This window comes from Hemibagrus wyckioides, linkage group LG05 (genome assembly GCF_019097595.1).
Source record: "Hemibagrus wyckioides isolate EC202008001 linkage group LG05, SWU_Hwy_1.0, whole genome shotgun sequence".
Lineage (NCBI taxonomy): Eukaryota > Metazoa > Chordata > Actinopteri > Siluriformes > Bagridae > Hemibagrus > Hemibagrus wyckioides.
Genome location: NC_080714.1, coordinates 11101408 through 11121355, shown reverse-complemented (window position 1 = coordinate 11121355; position 19948 = coordinate 11101408). Strand labels below are relative to the sequence as shown.

Genomic DNA, 19948 nt, shown 5'->3' with positions numbered 1-19948 from the left:
AATTCAATGTTTTTTGTTTAGGGATTTATTTTCTACATTCTAGAACAATACTGGAGATTTCAAAACTATGAAATAACACACATGGACTTAAGTAATCCTTATGTAATGACAACAAAAAACAGTCAGTTGTTATTTTAAGACACGAAGGTCAGGTGTTTTGGAATAGTTCTTGCAAGAACAGTATTGCAAAACCCATCAAGCACCATGATGAAACTGGCTCACATGAAGACCATCCCAGTAAAGCAAGACCAAAATTTACCTCTGCTGCAGAGGGGAAGTTCATTTAGAGTTGCCAGCCTCAGAAATCAACAATAAACAGCACCTCAGATTAGAGCCGTTATGAAGGCTTTACAGAGCATAAGTAGCAGACATATCTCAATATCAACTGTGTGTTTCAGCCGCTTTCAGCATTGTTTTACAATGTAGAAAGAAATAAACATTAGGAAAGACCATGGAATTAGAAGATGTCTCCAAACTTTTAACTGGTAGTGTACATTGAAAATGGCAGGTCACTCTCCCAATAGAGGAAGAGCCAAATATAAACTTAGATGATTGGCTCACTGGACATTAACTTATTTTAAGATGTTTTAACACCTGGAAGCAAACACCTGCAAAGCCTTCAGGTTTAACACTGATGGTAATTGCAAATGGTAACTGTTTTGTAAAAGCTAAAAGTTTAAATGAGCTGCTGATTAAATTGTTAAAGATGAATAATGAACATGTTTTCTATGTTTTGGTATTCATTTTTTAAAGTTCAGTAGAAAACATACAATAATACTTTGGTGTTTCCTAACTTTTTCTTGCCAGTGTATGTATGTATATATAAATAAAAGATAGATGTAGTAGATAATACTGTACCTATTACTTAATTGAAGTGATGGGCCACCCTGTTGAAAAAAATCAAAATGGTCATATTTCACCTGAATTAACCTGAAAATTCAACTTATCAAGACAAATCAATAATATAAAAGGTTTAATCTTTGATTATTCTGTTTTTATCACAAACCTCTTTAAATTGAAACATTCATGAGTCTTGCCACTGAGGAAAAGGTAAATTAAAATGAACCTAAGTTTTCATTTGACAAACAGGGAAAGAAACACAGCAAAATGCTCAGCACAATTTTTCCAATGAAGTGTTCACAAGGAATATGAATTTTGTATCATATTGGAGTGGCTCTGATTTCATGAACAATGTAACTGAAACCTTAGAGAGAAATTTTAAACTGGGCATGATTTTAGTACTCAGTGGCGGTTACTAAAAGTTAGTAACTATGAGCATACTGTGATTTTGGTACATAAATATGGATAAAAATGGACAAACATATACATCTTACCACCATTTCTCTTACTCAAGTGTTATAGGAGGTACAGAATAATAAAGAGTTCTTATGTAGCATTACAGAGGAATGGACTGAGTTGGAGGTTGAACTCCAGATGTTTATGTCTTGCTGATGACTTGCTCATCTGCATCTGCAGTCACAAATGCAGTCTCAAAAATCACCCCTCTCCCCTCTGTTCTTTGCAATATATACAAATGACTGCACTTCCGTGGATTTATCTGTTAAGATCCTGAAATTTGCTGATGACATCACAGTCATTGGACCTATCCAGGATGGTGATGACACCACATAAAGACATGCGGTGGAACAGCTTTCTTTGTGCTGCAGATACAACAACCTGGAACTTAACATCAGTAAGACAGTGCAGATGACAGTTGACATTTAAAGTACCTACTCCTCTGCCTCTGCTCAGTATCCAAGGTGGTACTATGTCTAGCACAGATTCTTTCAAGTTCCTTGGCACTGCCATCAGCAAAGACTTGAAGTGGGAGAAGATCACCACTAACATAACTAAGGAAGCAGAGGATGGATATTTTCTCCACCAACTAAGGAAGCACTGCCCACAGAATTGCTGTGCCTATTGTACATGGCTATCATTGAATCTATACTGTGTTCATCACCTGTCTGGTTTGGCTCTGCCACCCAATTGGACAGGCGCTGATTTTAAAGACTAGTTAGGTCAGCAGAACGCATCATCGGGACCAACCTGCCACCCTCCCAGACCTGTACATGTTTCATGTCAGGAAATGGGCTGAGAGAATTTTAAGGGAGCCCTCTCACTCTGCAAACTGTCTGTTCAGACTCCTTCACTCATTAGGGACTCATTCCAGGTCCATAATCCACAGGCAGGGCACTTATATAAAACACTGAACTGATACATGGTCCATTTCTATTAGCTGGGCATTCACACAGGGGGTGTGCAGCATGTTGAAATGTGAATCTGCCAGCCACAGCAAAAGTGCCATTACACTAATTAATCAAGATCCTCTTAAAAAGAATTGTCATGGACCTCATTAGGCCTTAGAAAGGTGAGGATATTGTTCTGTGTTAGTCTTAGTGTTAGTTTTGTGTTAGTCTTAGTGTTAGTTTGTGTCAGTGTTAGTAATATTAAAGATCAGTGCCTCTCAGGATGCAGTGTTTCAGAGACACTCTTCTGTGTTCTCCCAGGTCAGGAACCTAACAGAGAACCTGACTGAACAGGGCACTATGTTTATTTTACGGACACTATGTGAACTGTACAAATTATTAGATTAAATTGTTGCCATGTGGGCTGGTTGAAAATTTGGTGAAAGAGGTGGATTCTGTGGTTCTGGTGACAGTGGTTCCTGAGAGTAAGGAGTTGGAACAAAAGGTATAACCTCTCACCATCCCAGAGAGCACAGGTTGCCAGTCTACAAGAGAAATTTTCTGATGAGTTTTCTTTTTTACCTGGTCAAACAGAGCTCATAGAGCACCGTGTTGAGTCCCTTCTAGCCTCCTAAGACCCTGCGTCCTCATATGGAGACATTACATTTTGGGTTTGCTGCACCTTATACTTAATTCTGCCTAATTTAGACCTGTTATCCTCGTTTGTAGACACTTTGTAGTGCCATCTAGTGGTAGCTACAGCACAATCAGCTTATTAGTTGAAGTACAGTGGCTTGGATCTCAGTCAACACGTAATGCAGTGGATTCAGAGATAAAAGTGGAACTGGTACAAAACATCATCAATGTCTATGGTCAAAACTTGTTTATTTATGCTTACTAACATTTAAAGTTTCACGTGGCTTACAAATTTAACAAGTTTTATCAATAGTAACAAGATTAGATGCTTCTAATTAGGCAGTACTCATTTGAGGACATTGGGACTTTATAATGGCGTAATTGCAACGTGAACATGTTCAAGTAAGAGCACATAGCTAGGAAAGATTTGAGGAGAAACCAACAGTTTATAGAATTCTTGCATGTAGTAAACATGAGTCTCCTTTGGTTTTATTTTTTTCCTTCTTCTGTGATACATTTCTAGGGCATATTGCATTGTCAAGAGCTGAAAGATTGTTCAATGCAATGACAGGAGAGAGCTCTGAGTTGGAGGATTTATCTAATTGCCATGATCCTGGTGTGGACCGGCTATGTGCTAAAGCTTATCTTACACCTGATTTATCAGAATCAATTCAGCAGAGCAGTGTTGCTCTAGCAAATCTTTTGCGGGGTATGTGACATGTATTGTGTTGCTATGCTTGCAAACTAAATGCAACAGTTTTGCAGCATTTCACACTGGACAGTAGATTTGACAGACTGTTCTTACGGACAAAATAGCATTCCTAGTTCCTAGTGCAAAAATACCATTCCTAGTTTGGACTATAGAATCAGTCTCAATATAATCACAGGGCTTTTAGTTGTGTTTCATTGTTTGCAATATTGCTTTTGCACAATATTCAGACATTGAAATTAGCAGTTTCATACAAATTTTATTGTCCTATGCAGTAAAATGTCCCCAAATGAGGACATAGTTTTTTTCAAAAACTATTTCCTGTTCAAAGACAGTGCTTATATTTTTATACTTATTAGGTCTAACTAACCCCAAACACCTATAAAAAAAAAAAAGAAAATCATGCAAAACTAAAGCTCGGGTCTTAAGAGGCTAGGGAGACTAAAAGTAACAATGTGCTAAAATATACTAAAATTGTCGTTCAGGAGGAACTCAGGGCTATGCTCAACATCAAGTAATTGAGGAGTCCCACAGCGATCCCAAGACTGGGTCAATTTTTTTTGTTAGGACTTTTTGAGAACTGAAAATGCCGTCTAAATTTGCCCCGATGCCTCACACTGATGAACTGCTCAAACAGTTGGGTATGGTTTGCTTTTTATTAGATACTGGACTTAAACATTGGGTAGTGGCAGATTCTCTCAACTCTAATATATTAGGGAAAAAAATGGCCTTTTCCACTTTGTCTGGGTTACACCAATTTGTCACCCTTCCATTTGGTTTGTTCGGAGCCCCAGACACATTTCAGTGGATCACAGACAGACTCCTCCACTCCGTCTGGGAGTATATCCGGCAGGTGGATATATGTGATCTGGACTTCCAGTGGGGCCATGAGCAGATGCAACCCAAAACCATAAAGGGGGTGAGGCAGTTCCTGAGGGTGGCTGGCTATCAAAGGTTTGTACCTAATTTTTTGCATGTCACCAGCCTGCTGACTGACTTCCCTAAAAAGGCGGCACCAGATTCAATTTAGTAGACGGAACCACTTTCTGAAAAGCAGAAGCAGCTTTGTGTGGGAGTCTGTTGTTGCATTGACCTGACTTTTCACTCACTTTTGTTGTAGAGACATTTTGGATAGAGGGCTGGTGGCCATTTTGTCCTAGGTGGTGGAGGAGGAGGTGCACCAGCTGGAAACTCTTGGTAAGGGAAACCAAGTATAGAACAATCAAGTGCTTGGCCTACTGGGGTGCCCTTTTACCCTGTGTTCCGATCACTGCTCCTCCAATGACTCCTGCACATAAATGAAGTCTAATTTGTGGTACCTGGCACTCCAGTAATAAAAATTTGGATGTGTTCCACAGGCTGGGGATGAAGATGGTGGCAGATTACTTTTACTGCAATAGGGTGGGGGGTTCAGCTGAGAGAAAGGATGGCCCCCCAGCCTGATTTCGGTGGTGGGTTTGTGAGCTTAATAACAGAACATGGAGTTGTATCTCTCCTTTAATGAAGTATTTTTTTCTTCAAAAAAATTCATTTTGTCATCTTAAAATTGGTGTCTTGCATAGGCTCTTAAGGAAAATCCTTATGGGACTCCAGAGATAAGTAGATTAAGACAAAGCTGAAACGTGAAACCAGAATTAGAGCCAAGGTATTGCTGGAATATATGATCAGATTTTTTTATTAAATATATGAGAATATTGCAAAGTGGTGAGTACTGTATTTGTAGATTGACAAACCACATCTGAAAGGCTAGTAGTTGCAGCAAGCTTAGTTGGGTTACACTTAATGACCTTGCTTTTGGCTAGCATAATATGCATGGCATAGGTTTTACCCTTAGCATACACAGAGTGAAGGCCTTTAGGAACCAGTTCAGTCCCCTCAGTCTAGAATTTCAATTCTTCTGAACACATACACTACTCACTTTTGGGTGAAATTTCAGGATGCACCTAAAATGCACTATGAAAGGTGTTTACAGGTGAACTTAATTTGACCTTCTCTACACTTTTGAATGCACATGTCCAACTGTTCAGTGTTTCAGTACTTTTTGCATAACTTGCTGTTCTCTAACAAGGTGCTTAACGGCAAAATTCATACCTGGTGTTTGATCCATGAATCGACCAGTAAATTTTCTGGATCAATTAGAATTGGTATTTAAACAGATCCTCCTCATCATGCTGTTCACATTTTGACATCATGAGACCAAGACCACACCTAACAATTGATCAACAGTACCTCGCCATTGCGAGGCTTCAAACAGGATGTTCTCAGAGGGAAGTGGCCACTGAGCTTAGAGTGTCAGAGAGTGTCATCAGCAGGTTGCGACAGAGAGTCTGAAGAGTCACAGAAAGGCATAGAAGTGGACATCCTTTGGCCACATCCCACGTTGATGACCGCTTCATTGTGAACAGTGCCCTGCGGAACCGGATGATGGATGCAACTCAACTCCAGGCACATTTAAGGGAGGTGAGAGGCACCTCAGACCAAGTGTCACATCAGACCATTCGAAACCGTTTACATCAGCGTGGTCTGCGTGCTAGACCACCAGGCACAGGCATTGGGCCAGGGAGTATTTATGCTGGACGAGGGACCAGTGGGCCTCAGTGCTGTTCTCTGATGAATGTTGATTCGTGTTGAGCAGAAATGATGGCCGCCAACGATGTTGGAGACATCAAGGAGAGCGCTACGCATCAGCCACTGTTGTGGTGGTGTTATAGTCTGGGCAGGTGTGTCTATTCAATACAGAACTGCCCTACATCTTGTGAATGGTACAGTGACAAGCCAATACTACCTGAATAACATCATTAATCCAGTCACTGTGCCCCTGCATGAACAACACAGGCCTAATTTCATCTTCATGGATGACAATGTTCCAGCTCATCCAAGTCGCATCATTAGGGAATGGCTGCTGGAGGCTGGGGTACCTCAAATGGAGTGGCCTGCACTTTCTCCAGACCTGAATCCCATAGAAAACCTATGGGATCAGCTGAGTCGCTGTGTAGAGGCACGTAACCCTGCACCCCAGAACCTCAATGACCTGAGGGCCGCCCTTCAAGAAGAGTGGAATGCCATGCCTCAGCAGACAATAAGTCGACTCGTGAACAGCATGAGACGTCGTTGTCAATGTATTGAGACATTGACATTTTTTGTTGTTACCCACCACTGTTGTCGGCTTTTGTTTCAATAAATTGTTTGAGATGAGGAAATCACCATTGCGTGCTTCTACTTAAATGCCCTACTTTCATGATATAATATCACTGTAGCGTGAACTTTTTATATTTTCCATAAATTTCACCCAATAGCCAAATATCCTTAACTTTTTGTGAGTAGTGTATGTTTGTCAGTACAGCTGTTGTTTTATTTAGGCAACAATTGCTTTGCGTTGTTCTCTGTGGCCTAAGGGTGTAACTCTCCTTGTCTAAGGCTTGTGTGAGGCAGGTAGAAACTTAGAAACTTTGTACACACTGAAATACCACTAAGTGCTAAGTTTCCACCAGCTCTCCCACAGGGAGAGTTTATCGCTCTATCGCTTAACTTAACTTACTCGCTACACACTTAATGCTACAATTAATTGCTAAATTTAACTTACACACTATGCTACACTTTATTACTAAACTTAATTGCTACTTTTTTTTAAAAAATTTTTCACTTCACTTAATCATCTTCTTCACTGACTTTTGCCTTTTTTGCCACACTTTCCTCGCTTTCACTTGCAGGGCGTTTCAATAACCTGTCCAAGGAGGTTTGTTTCTTCCTCCCTTTCAAAATGTTTGGAAAATGAGTGAGACAAGTGTCGTTACACAGCACCAACGCATGACCTGGAGAGATAACCACGTGAACTGAACGCTCGCTGGGCTACCAACTGATGGGTAGTGTAAGCTCACTCGCTCGTAACTCAGATCTCGGCTCGTATCTTAAAGCAAAAAATCGACCGAGCGACGGCTCGTATCTCGGAAAACTCATAAGTTGATTCACTCGTAAGTCAAGGTTTCACTGTATATTTGTACCTTTAGATGATCAATGTTGTCCAGGAATAGGTCGAACAGTGGGAGATGTGGAATAGCAGCTAGTGCAAAGGTTGAAAATGAATATGCAGGGACAATGAGGAGTTTTGCCTCAGTAATGCCAAGGCAAAACCACTCACCATGCTAGCAGAAATTAATCACAGGCCTGATAGTTATCTAGATGGTAAGGGATGTTACTAACTAATAGTATGGAGAAGGAAAACACAATGCTAGCATCATATAGCTAGAGGTAGAATATTCTGAGTGAGCAACACTGAGGGAAACCCAATTGCAGGCCTAGTATTGAGTTAACAATGAAAATTAATATTAAATAATATAGTCATATGCCAGCTGTTATATTAGATGGTGAAGGATGTCAAATAGAGTACATACATAACTACTTAACCTGATACACTTTACATCAGGAAAAGTAATACTACTACATTAACCTGATACAGAGAACCAGAGGTATCAGACAAGGGTAACTGCTTTCCCAGTCACTCTTTTCCATCACTAAAGATATCAACAGTACCAGACATCAAACATAAAATCTCAATGCAGATTTTTTTATATTTCTAGATAATCCTACATCCTCAATACACAATACAAACTATAATAAATAAATAAATAAATAAATAAATGAATAATAAAAAAAGAAAACAATAAATAGTGATCTCCATTGTACTGTATATTTGATAAAAATCACAATACCAAAAAAGAAATAATTTTATTAATGTCCATACAAACTCACCGCTACCTTAAAGTTTAAATCATTACACTCAACTCAAATGTCTATTTGAAAAATAAAAAATAAACCACCCAGATGCATTTAAAAAATATTTCCTTGCTAACCAACTTCAATTCATAATCACATAGGTTACAGCCCAATCAGACAGATGAGCTATGGATAAAAGCAGAACAAACAATATGTAATAAAATTAGAATCTCAGATCCAGCATTCATCATTTTAAAACCCAATGATAGCAGCAACTCTGACAGCTTGGTAGAAATTTTACAGGTTAACATACTTCTCACTCTTACTAATCATTCCCTAACAACCACAAAAACATGGTATGTAAATGTTACTATGTAAATGGAATATTGTGATCTGGTTGAAGCTGAAAGGATTAAATGTAGTTCGTTCCCCAAAATTAAAATTAAAAAATGACTTTTGATGTTTGGGGTGGCCACAGGGGTATTTCAGACCACAGTCACCCCTTAGCTCTGGCCTGGTTGTTTGCATCCATCTGTCCATCCATGCATCCATCTGTCCATTCACCTATCTGAGATTTGAGTTAGTGTAATATCTCATGAATGAGTGGTTGAATGTTTGTAAGATTTATAAGGAATTCTAAGTGTAACAGCAGATGAACTGATTGATATAATAACAAGGCCACAGGAAGGTCAAATGTCTGAAATGTTTTTTTCTCACTGCTGTTAAGTAGTAGTGGGACAAGTAGTATAAAACTATACTTACTATCATATACATAATTTATTATACTTATGATAATATTGTTAATGCATTTTTCAGACAGTTGACAGTTAAAATGCCCACCCTATCATCTGCATAATAACGTGCTGTTTGGAAAAAAGAAGAACTTACAAAGAAGAAGAGCAACCCACAACTGGCACTGCCTGAGCTTCACCAAGTATAACTGGAGCTACAACTGTGTGTTTATATGAGACCAAAATGAACATTTTAGCCAAGAATACAATCAAAATGTTTGTGGGAAATTGGACTACTAAGAAAAACACCCATATCCCCAGTATATTAGGATGATAGATATTAATGCTTTGGAGCCAGTTGTCATAAGAATTTACAGAATAATGAATTCTTGTAAGTACCTGGATAGATTAGCCCTGGTTGCCTTTGCCAGGTGCTTGAGCTGATTGAGTTTGTAGATTGGCCATAATTCTCTGAATAAGATAATAAAATCTAGCTTTATGGCACTTGGCAGATGCCCTTATCCAGAATGACATACATCCAAAGCAACACAAAAGGTTGTGTAATAACAAAATCAATGTTTCTGGTATTGTCAATGACAATATCAGTCTATGGATTTGAATTCTACTGAAAATTGATCTTTCCTAACATCTTAGATATTACTTCTTAAGTCATAATAAGATGCAGGAAGAAACTTGTTTTTATGATCTCTTCACCAAATAATTATTGTGCCAATACCTTGTACCTCGGCTTGTACGAATGATTAAAAAAAAAAAGTTTAAAAAAATGAAAATAAATTAAAGTAAATCTATTCTGTGTCCTCATATGCTCCGAGTTATTTTATAGAATCATTTTCACATTTTATAAGCAGTGTCAATAATTCTAGAGGTGACTATATGTTATAATCAATCTAATTTAAACTACACAAGTGTTCTTTGCTGATTAGTACATTAATTCTGTTTGTGCCTATGAATAATATGCGATATATCATTTACCTTAGACCCAAAACAAACACTCATGAACACACAAATTTTGTGTTAAGGTCTATAGGGAACATTTATTTCTTGCAACTGATAACAAACAAACTACATAAACTACATTACTGTACACTCTTTGAGCTGAACATAAGACATGAGTAATGTATAGAGCTCAAGTTTCAGTCCTTCTCTAATAAGGAGCAGATCTGCAGTGTATGGTTACAGTAAGAATTTGGGTAAGAACAATTCCTGGATTAGCACTTAGGAAAAGATTGTGATTCATATTTCTAATACTAATCTTATTTATATTGTAACATTCTGCTTCCCTATTTCCATCATGTAAGAACAGCAAGATGAACACTTCTCATTTACAAATATTCTTCTGGTAAAATATAGGTATGTGAGATGAAATACATACAGATCTAACTAATGTAGAGGAATTAGGGGAAATGGTGCACAAGAGAAGGAAAAGAGGGAGCGATTCATGGGCTGGAAGACAATAGGGATTAAAGATGTGTATGAATCAGAACCTCAAAGTTGACTGAAGCAATTGTGAATTTGAGCACTCACACACAAACATACACACATACACAGGTTAGCACAAGCTTTATAAACACACATCATTAAGCCCTTATGTATGATGTCCAAAACCTAGCTAAACATAGTTCATGCTTTCTCTTATCCTGACTGGCTGATCAGGTTGTCCAAAGAGAAAGAGAACCCCTCATAAGCAGTTAGAGTAACTGGTTACTTTCCACAACACTGGAAGAACCAGCGGCAAAACCAAACCCAGCACAATCCATCTAGAATATCCTCCTGACCTTGATATGATTAAACTCACCTGGATTACAGCATTTACATGATGTTAGAATATCTGGAGGTAGTCAGTACATGGACATAGCATGTGCGTTAAAATGTACACACCAATACAATCACACTTGCAGCTTTCTATCAATAATATAGAGACTTGCACTTGAGCACACATATGACTGGCCTGAAAAGTGTGAGGTGTGGTAAGCTGTCTAGTTTAAGGCTCAGCAAAAGACTAGTAGATTCTCCAGAGGCTGCAATGTATATTTGTGACTATGGTCCGGATTTACCAAAGGCTTTCATATACTTACTCTAAAAAGGCTTTAGGAATTTACAACATCTATCACATTTTCTTATTCTTTTGCATTTAGTAATGCTTCAGGAAATCACGTGTGTCTCAAGATATAAATTATGCTCTGTTTTTAAACTATACAGGACAAACATGCAGCATTTCTATGAAATATACAAGGTAGGATTATACGAGTGCAGAATGGAAATAAGGACTGTAACATAGTGAGGAACCACTCAGCAATATACAGTATAAGACAGGACAGAACAAGAAAGTCTGGGAATTGGTAATTCTGCAAATTCAGAGTGGACAAAGAAAGCTGACAGCATGCAGGAAACTGGAATCTGAAAAAAATGAGAAAATACAAAGCAGAAAAAAACATTAGGGAATAGTAAGTAGAAACAGAAAATAGATAAAGAAGAAGTTTAATTAATGAAAGCATCATTGCATGTGTAGTTTCTATGTGATGTTGCCACAAAGTTCAGAGGAATTGTTTTTTTAATGTTTAAATCATTATGTAACCATTAAGTTAGTACAAATTCACAAAAAATATTCTTTGTGTTCCAACCTGGATGTAATGCACACACAAAAGTTTCCCAATACATCAGTTTGGCAAGATTTAAGATGCTGAGACCTGAAAACCACTATGTGCATGAAAACAAAAAAATATGCTTCTCTAAAATTACCATTCAGAATTCTATGTATTGTGTTTGTGTCCTGATCACAACACTCTTTGATTAAAATGATATCACTAATTTCTTGCAATGTTAACATTTTAGTTATTTAAACTGTTCAGTACATATGACTTGTTTGTGTAATTTATTTTCATATGGATGTTAGAGTAAGCTTGTGGGTGTACATGGGTGTAAGTGTGTATATGTGCTTACCTGTATAAGGTGATTAACTGGCTGCAGCCTCTGGCTGGATGATATAATGTCTGGATGGGTCCACCATACTGCCACAGTGTGCATCACTCCTACAATACAATGGGTATACTGTGTTAGCTAACCATGACATATGCTGCTATTTAGATGATTTAGATGATGACACTGTGATTACAGCATTACAATGTGTATTCTCTGTATTCCTATGGTCTAGGGTAAGAAGTGAAGTGCAGCATAACTGCAAAAAGGAATGGGGAATTAATGGGTTGTACTTTTTTTGTTACACACAAATCAATTCTCCTTCAATTCCTTTAAAAAGATGTGTGTATTGGCATTTTCATAATGACACCTAGTTGAATTTTATGATCTACAAATTTTATTAAAAACTGACAATAATTACAGATAGATTAAATGTTAATTCTCAAGAAACCAATGCACATGCATTTATATATATATATATATATATATATATATATATATATATATACATTTATAAAATTGATAATAATTGATAATAATTGGTAATAATAACCAACCTGTTGTCATTAATGTCTGGGCTGTTGCCTGAAATAATAATAATAACAGATGTTAGCTGCCATAGACAAATAATGCAAATTCACATGCATTCACTAAGGATTTGGTAGATACACTAACCATTTTCCACATCCAGTGGGTAGGAGCTGAGTATGTCTATAGATCTCACAGTGCTGTAGCCAACTCTGCAAAACACAACATATACGGTACATGAAGATAAGTGAAGAGAAAATGTGAGAAAGCAAAAAAACTGAAGCAGGATTTGAGGACTCACACGTTAGTTTTCTGGGGAACAGGCTTCTCCTCTCTTTGGAACAGGACATTACTGAATGATGTTGTAGGCTCACTGGCTCGCATGGAGAGAGAGGTGGTGGGAGACGTGACGGTGCCATAGTTCCCAGGTCTCACTGGCTTTGCTAAGAGAAAACAAAAAAATATAGCTTATTAAGGTTAAGCATATTGTTGAAACACTGATATCTGGATAATTTTCAACCTGCACATCGACACAATTACCTAGCTACAAAGAAACAAAACAAACAAACAAAAAAAAATAGGCACTTATAGAAACCACAAATCATATATATCGATATAAAAATTTATACTGACAATAAACAAAAGTCTTCTTTTACAGCAAATAAAGCCTAAAATCAATCAATCAATTAATTAAAATTTGAAACTGGAACTTCTATTGTTTAAAATGTAATTTTAAAGAAACCTGTCCTTTATTGTTGTGCTAATTAAAAAATGGAAGTTGGAAAAAACTACTAAAAGAGGCTATCTGCTAATTCCCTTAAATTCTTTAGATATGCTACACTCAGGCTGCCTTACCAATCTGAGCGGTGTGTGGGCGGCGCAGAGCACCGCGCACTCGCATGGCATCCCTAATACGTTCCACCTCCTGCTGGTAGCGGCGCCGATCATTCATAGCACCCTGTTTGGCGTCTTTTAGTGCCGCCTCAAGTGCCCGAACGCGCTCAGCCGTAGAGCGAAGACGCTTCTCCAGTTTCGGAAGCTCACAGCGCAGATCTGCATTATCACGTACCAGCTGGAGAAGACGTGTGTGAAAAGGATGTCAAACCAGGCAATTAGCAGTGGAAGAGAGGAGGATCCAACATGCACGCTTTGATTTTAAGAAACTTATACTTATGATTTAGTACATATTATTACACACATAAACATTTTAGACTGTGATTGGGATTATCCCAAAATCTAAATAAAATTATTGCATTATTCAGTGTTTAATTTACACAATCAGTGTACTGTATATTCAAAACCAATCATGGGTTCAATGGTCCATGCTGCTGTTACCTGTTTGTGAACCTTTGTAAGCTGGTCCAGGTTGTTTTCAAGAAAGGAAATCTTCTGCTTCTGGGTGTTAGACCCCCCACTATCATCAGGTCCAATTTCTGAACTCTGGCCAGAAATGGGATAGACATAATAAAGCGAGGAGCAAAATATTTATCTAGTCATAGTATATAGTTTGCCTCTATAAAGTATCAGTTCAAATTTCAATGCCATGCATTTGTTGCCTGATCTGGTGCTCACTTTTTTAACTCGAGTCGTGAGGTCTTGAACGAACAGCTTGCGCAGGTTGTGGAGGGTCTGGAGTTCACGGGCCTGTAAGATAGAAGAACAAACAGAACAAGTGTGGTAGGGTGGGGTGATAAAAAAAACTGATATATTACTCACCTCTGTAGACACCATAAAACATACACACAGCACAAACATCGCAACTATGAAGCAGAACAGGTCAATGTCTGAATTTGAGTGAGTCTCACTGTGAATAGAAGACGGTACCTTGACTTTTTTTCATTTTCATCTTTATTAAGGTAAAGTATTAATAGATTGTGTGACTCTCATCCTCAATAGTGTATAGTATAGTGTATAGTAAAATCAGTATCTGCAATTGACTGGATCTCAGGAAGGACTATTTCTGATAAAAGAAAAAAAATTCAAAAACCAAGTATTTGGGTAAGTTTTCAAAGTATTTTAATGTAAGTGCATCACTTTGGTTCCCTTGGGATGTCTCTAGAACTTGACTGGAGTCCATGTGTGAAAATTCAACTGACTGGCTATGATATTAAAAGGCACACACCTGCTTGTATAACGTCCCACATTTCACATTGAGACCAAAAACCAAGACACATTTGGACCTATTTGTACTCCACACAATCAAAATGCTCTAAGACATAGATCAGATCAAGGGTGTAAAAACAAAGCTTTAAATGTTGCCACAACTGTTTAAATGTGCATTTACACCACAGGAGCACATTTGGCTCAATCATTGTAAAATTAATGAAGTCTGAAACCACCAGGACACCAGGACTAAACCACAGGGAAAGTTAATCAGTGAAGCTAATAAGAACCCAATGGCCACTGTAACATAGGTTCAAAAGTCTTCCATAGAAGAAGGAGGGCTTACCAGAAGGATTAAAAGGTGGCTAGATGGAAGTGGCTACTTCTTAGCAAAAGGCACAAAATTAAAGGATTCTCTCCATACAGTTTGATTAAACTTGCGTGGTCATTATGGGTTATTTGTCTAGATTTATAACAAAAAATACGTTTTACCATTTAATGGAAATCTATAAAACAATAAAATGTGCAAGAAGTCTGAATACTTTTAGAACCCAATGTATTGTTCTTTCCCCATTCGTATAACTAGCTGCCTGGTCTTGCATGACTGAAAATAACTGCTCAGGAGCATTGCAAGATAGCTGCTAATGTAGAGACTTTACTAGAATTACTTTAGTAAAACTGCAGATACATAAGCAAATAGTGTACATATTGTACAATACTCTTACTTCCGTTTGTTCTCTATATTTGTTTCTACACAGCCACTGTAATCTATGAAACAAATACTGTATATTTGGAACTTTTCATCAAAGTTCATCAGAGGTCATCTGCTATGTTGAGATTCAGAAAGCAAATCAAGATATACTATCAGTATGAAGCGTATGTTTTACATTCGTCAATGACACGTAAGCCAATATATAACTTGTCATAAGCATGAGAAACAAGAATAAATGTATGAATAAAAACAAACAAAATGTCTTACAACAGTCTCCTCCAGGCCCTTGAGATCTTGTTTAGACTGCTCATGCCTTTCCTGCTGAAATCTGAGGGAGAAACTGACTTTACTTTTTTATACATTATGTGGGAAATAATAAAAAAAAATCAAGATATATGAAGCTATATACATAATATCATTACACACTAGACATTACACATGCTCTGAATCACACACTGCATCTCTCATATGCAGAGATATGAGATATGAATGTGAATATAATACTCACTCTGATACCAGAACTTAAACATATCTATGGGTAATACAACTACAACTTGTTTTTGGTTTATGTTGAAACTTACGATAGCTGTTCCAAACGGGCATTTTTTGTGTCCTCCTGAATCTTAAGGTTGCTGAAATCAGATCGTACATGGGCCAGCTCTAACTCCAGAGCTTGGTTCTTACTACAGAGAGAAGGAAAAGGTATGTTAGTCGTCTATTATTTGTAAAGGTAAGGTAACACTTTGATATAATGGCATATATATGTGTGTGTGTGTGTGGGTGTGATTTAACATCCAAAATCTGGCACTTGTCAAGTGTAATTGAGTTTAATCTAAACGCTAAATATTTTAGACTTGTTTAAACTAAAACTAAATCACTACTTTAACAGACTGATTATATTTAAATGATTCACTGACTCAGTGAGCTCGTCAATAAGGCGCTGTTTCTCGTTGATCTCATCCCGCAGTTGGCTGAGTTGAGTGTGGCGAGGTTCAGGATGGCCTGCAGCTCTGTGAAGTGCCTTCTGAAATTACACAAATGGAGGGAGAAAGCTATTCTTATATGCAAATATATACACTGAAAACATTGGGTTTGATGTCAATGGTAACTTACATCTAGATGTATTAAAAGACAGTACACTTGTACTGTGCCAATGTTTATAAAGTACAGGAACAAACCTAAAGTAAATTAGAGTAAATAACCATTAATGTTTGGTTGCTTGCAACATCTGCATCAAGCAGGTGACCCACTAACATCACCAAAGTGTTGCATTAATCTGTTGTGATTCTCCCTTTAGTTTCCTCCTAAAGAAGTGAAATGCTGTGTCAAAGAATGTTTCTGTAGACCTCTGAATTAAATCTGCTGATAAATGGTTTGCATGTTGTGGTATGTTGTCTAAAAATTTACTCTCAAAGTCTTCTTTAAACAGTTGATTGTGAAACCTTAACCCCTTTCCTGTGGAGGGTGATATCACTGACTTTTGATTTGGTGTTTTTCTTCATAGCTCTCAAAATGTTCTGCAATCAACCGATGTTGTTTTGTTGTTTTTGGTTGATCTTTTGATCCTTGGCTGGTTTGTCTGGCTGTTAGTACAACAGTGGTTTCTTCTTCAGAAAATTCCAAAGTGTTGTATTGGCTATGCCTAGTGCAAGTTCACACTTTTCTCAGTTTCACAGTCTCTTGCTTTTCTCTAGCAGACAGCTCTCTGGATTAACCTTTTTTAACAGCACATGCAGTCTTCACAAGCAAAACCCAGAGCTCTTTGTTGTGTCCAAACAAAGAGTGACATGTTCTAGGTTGATAACCACATTTAGATGTAAAAATCGGACTGAAATTAAAACTGAAATTCCGATCTGTCATATCATATAACATCTTTTAATGTCAACCCAAATAAAATCAGTATAGTAGAATTGGCTTCACCATTGCTGTACTTACAAAGGGGTATGTAAATTTTTTATATATGCATGTGAAATGAGGCAAACTATAATGTAGCAGAATTCTACAATATCCTGAAGAGAAGTTCAAATGTATTTTTTTTTTTGTGGAAAGACAAATATTTATTGACAAAAATAGGAACTGTACATTGGGTATTAGAATAATACATTATGCAGGATAAACGGATTTAACAACAGATTCTGCATGTCATATGTGTTTTCAAGCTGTCCATCAGATATCTCTGTCATCAGAGCAACTTTCCCTTATGGTTTATTCATGCAGATCCTATTTAAACAGTTCTACAAGGTCTTGCCAATTACTTGAGTGAGTCTTAGGCAAACTTTTGTTTAATATGGGGTTTTGTCTTACCTGTGTTCTGCTTTTGCATTTCTCATTTTACTGGTGTGCTTGAGAACTGTAACTGGACATTGTACCTTTATTACACCTTGATTGTTGATCACTACCTGGTTGCGTGCACTTCTCTGGTTTATGTCAATGGTGTGATTTTACTCAAAATGGACTATCCAGATTTTTTCTGACTGTAACTATGAGACATTAACTGTTTATTAATTTTGGATGTAATTCCCTGGGAAGGGTGGTTATGTTGATGCATTTTATAGGACAAATAAATACATCTAAATATAGATAACTTACCTTTCCATCAGATTCTCCAGTTTCTGGCTTATCTGCTCCATCTTGAGGTTCTGTAATGTAATTTAAATCATGTTAACTTTTTTCTGTTGTATTGCAATTTTCTACCATTTATTTGCATCTGACCAACCATGCAATCCCCCAAACTTCCAGCTATTTCTAGTTTAAACAGCATATTTTAATAGAACATACTGTATATTGTACAGTCAGCTAAATATGATATTTCAAATTATTCCTTAATGCACATGTGTTACTTCTAGTATAATGATCAATGATTATGATTTGTGGATTTGACCTAACTAACCATGTGTTACAGAGCTTGCTGGCTATGTGTATGCCTTACCTGGATTCTGTAAGAGGGACAGTTCTTCACTTAGTGCATCATAGCTATCCTCTAGCTGTCTTTTCTTCTGCTCCACATTCTGCATATACTCGGTAAGAGACCGGATCTTTGCCTCATGCTGCACACATAGACACACAAGGAGGTTATTAAAATTAAGCTGCAATCAACTCATTATATGACCTTAACATAAAGAAAAGTAGTCAGAATTTAGACCTGTGAGATGAGGAGCTGGCAGGAGGAGAGTTCGCGGCCAGTCTCCTCCATTTTGCGGTGACACTCCAGTTGCATGCTCTCCAGTTGTCTGCACCGCTTCACCATTGATTTCACCTCTGATTTAATCTTGCTAATGTACAGCCTGGCCACAGTGAACTCCTCCTCTATAGCCCCGCTTATTTCCACTGGCTGAAAATAGTTTACGGAAAAATGTAAAGCGTTTGAAATGAAACCATCACTCTGTAACTGATCATTTTCTTCATGCAGCATTAGCTAGGAATAAATACTGTATATACATATACATATTTACCAGTTTGATTTCTCCATTGCCCACAATGGTGCTGAACTCACTAAGGTCCCGCATTAAGCCATTCAACACATCAGCAATGCGCTTCCTCTGCTGTGAGCTCACTTCCTGCATCTGAGCCAATTCAGCTTCCAGTTCCATTAGGCTGGCCTAAATGCAGTAGTGAGAGAGAGATGATGATGATGATGAGCTGAGCAGGACAGGGAAAACTAAGGAACATTAAGACTTCCACGTGAACAAATTTCATCACAAATCCACTGACTCATAAATACATTTACTTGTAAATCAAAGAATTTGGCAGACACTCTTAACCAGATTTACCATTATGTTATTTATACAACTAAGCAATTGAGGGTTATGGGTGGCAGAATTGGCAGCTTGACAATGCTGGGATTGAAACTCCCGATCTTCTAATCAGCAATCCAACAGCTAGCAAATATGGATGATGCAATTGTTCTATTGCATATTAATGCTAGTTCAGTGTAAGTAGAATTCACTGGATTCAGATTCAGTCTTAGATATTTGGTTGTTGAGCAATGATTAGTACTCACTGACAATGAGGGATGAGGCATCGTCTTGAGCATCATTGAACAGGTGGCTTTTAAATGGTTTTTGTTCTGTTTTGTTGTTTGGTTTGTTGCTGTGTGTATTGTGATGAGTGTCACTGCTGAGATTTGGAAGCAGTTTGGGATTGCTTTTAAAAAACTTTAAAAACCAGGTTGATATCCCCTCATATCTCATATTTTGTCAGACCACCTTTGTTTTGTTATGATTTATATGTAATTTCAATTTGGTAGTGCCTTGACATGCAGATTGCTTACCTGCCACTAGCACTTTACTTTCTGACCCCCAAAGTGGTGTTGTGACTTATCGTGTATAATTCTTTCTCTAGATTCATTATCAGTGTGTATAAAAATCCCCGAATGCTCAGTGTATGTATATGTATGTGCTGCTGTACCATTTTTTGGCTGAGCTGCTCAGCGAGCTGTTTGTTATGAAGGCTCTTCTCCTCCACCTCCTGGCTCTTCTGGTCATAGTTCACTGCAAGCTCCTCAAGTGCCTGCAGCACTTCCCTCACTTCAGCCTTTGCACTCTCACTCTCTGAATGCAGCCGGCCAAGCTCAGTCTGCACTTTATCACTGTCCCCGCGTGTAGATGCCAAAAGCTATAAATAAATAAACAAACATTTTAACAAACATACGCATATCAAAATTAACATGTATGATAACATGCATCAAGATAGA

The 19948-nt window shown here is 37.6% G+C and overlaps 1 protein-coding gene across 2 annotated transcripts in view; it reads right to left on the bottom strand.

The window, feature by feature from the left end:
* Positions 1 to 751: 751 nt before the first annotated feature.
* kif5aa (kinesin family member 5A, a) overlaps positions 752 to 19948 on the bottom strand; it is a 31696-nt gene continuing 12499 nt past the window's right edge. The window contains exons 14-29 of one of the 2 annotated variants that reach the window (XM_058389303.1): positions 19663 to 19869; positions 18708 to 18854; positions 18398 to 18586; positions 18185 to 18302; positions 17845 to 17894; positions 16173 to 16279; positions 15837 to 15938; positions 15523 to 15583; positions 14013 to 14084; positions 13776 to 13880; positions 13296 to 13512; positions 12742 to 12883; positions 12588 to 12652; positions 12470 to 12497; positions 11937 to 12025; positions 752 to 887 (exon numbers count right to left, since the gene is read on the bottom strand). In XM_058389303.1, the coding sequence (XP_058245286.1) occupies positions 11950 to 12025; positions 12470 to 12497; positions 12588 to 12652; positions 12742 to 12883; positions 13296 to 13512; positions 13776 to 13880; positions 14013 to 14084; positions 15523 to 15583; positions 15837 to 15938; positions 16173 to 16279; positions 17845 to 17894; positions 18185 to 18302; positions 18398 to 18586; positions 18708 to 18854; positions 19663 to 19869 (1686 nt within the window). In that variant the 3' untranslated portion in view covers positions 752 to 887; positions 11937 to 11949. Of the gene's footprint in view, positions 888 to 10003; positions 11394 to 11936; positions 12026 to 12469; positions 12498 to 12587; positions 12653 to 12741; positions 12884 to 13295; positions 13513 to 13775; positions 13881 to 14012; positions 14085 to 15522; positions 15584 to 15836; positions 15939 to 16172; positions 16280 to 17844; positions 17895 to 18184; positions 18303 to 18397; positions 18587 to 18707; positions 18855 to 19662; positions 19870 to 19948 lie in introns of those variants that run through there. The other variant, XM_058389302.1, reaches the window with a different exon arrangement.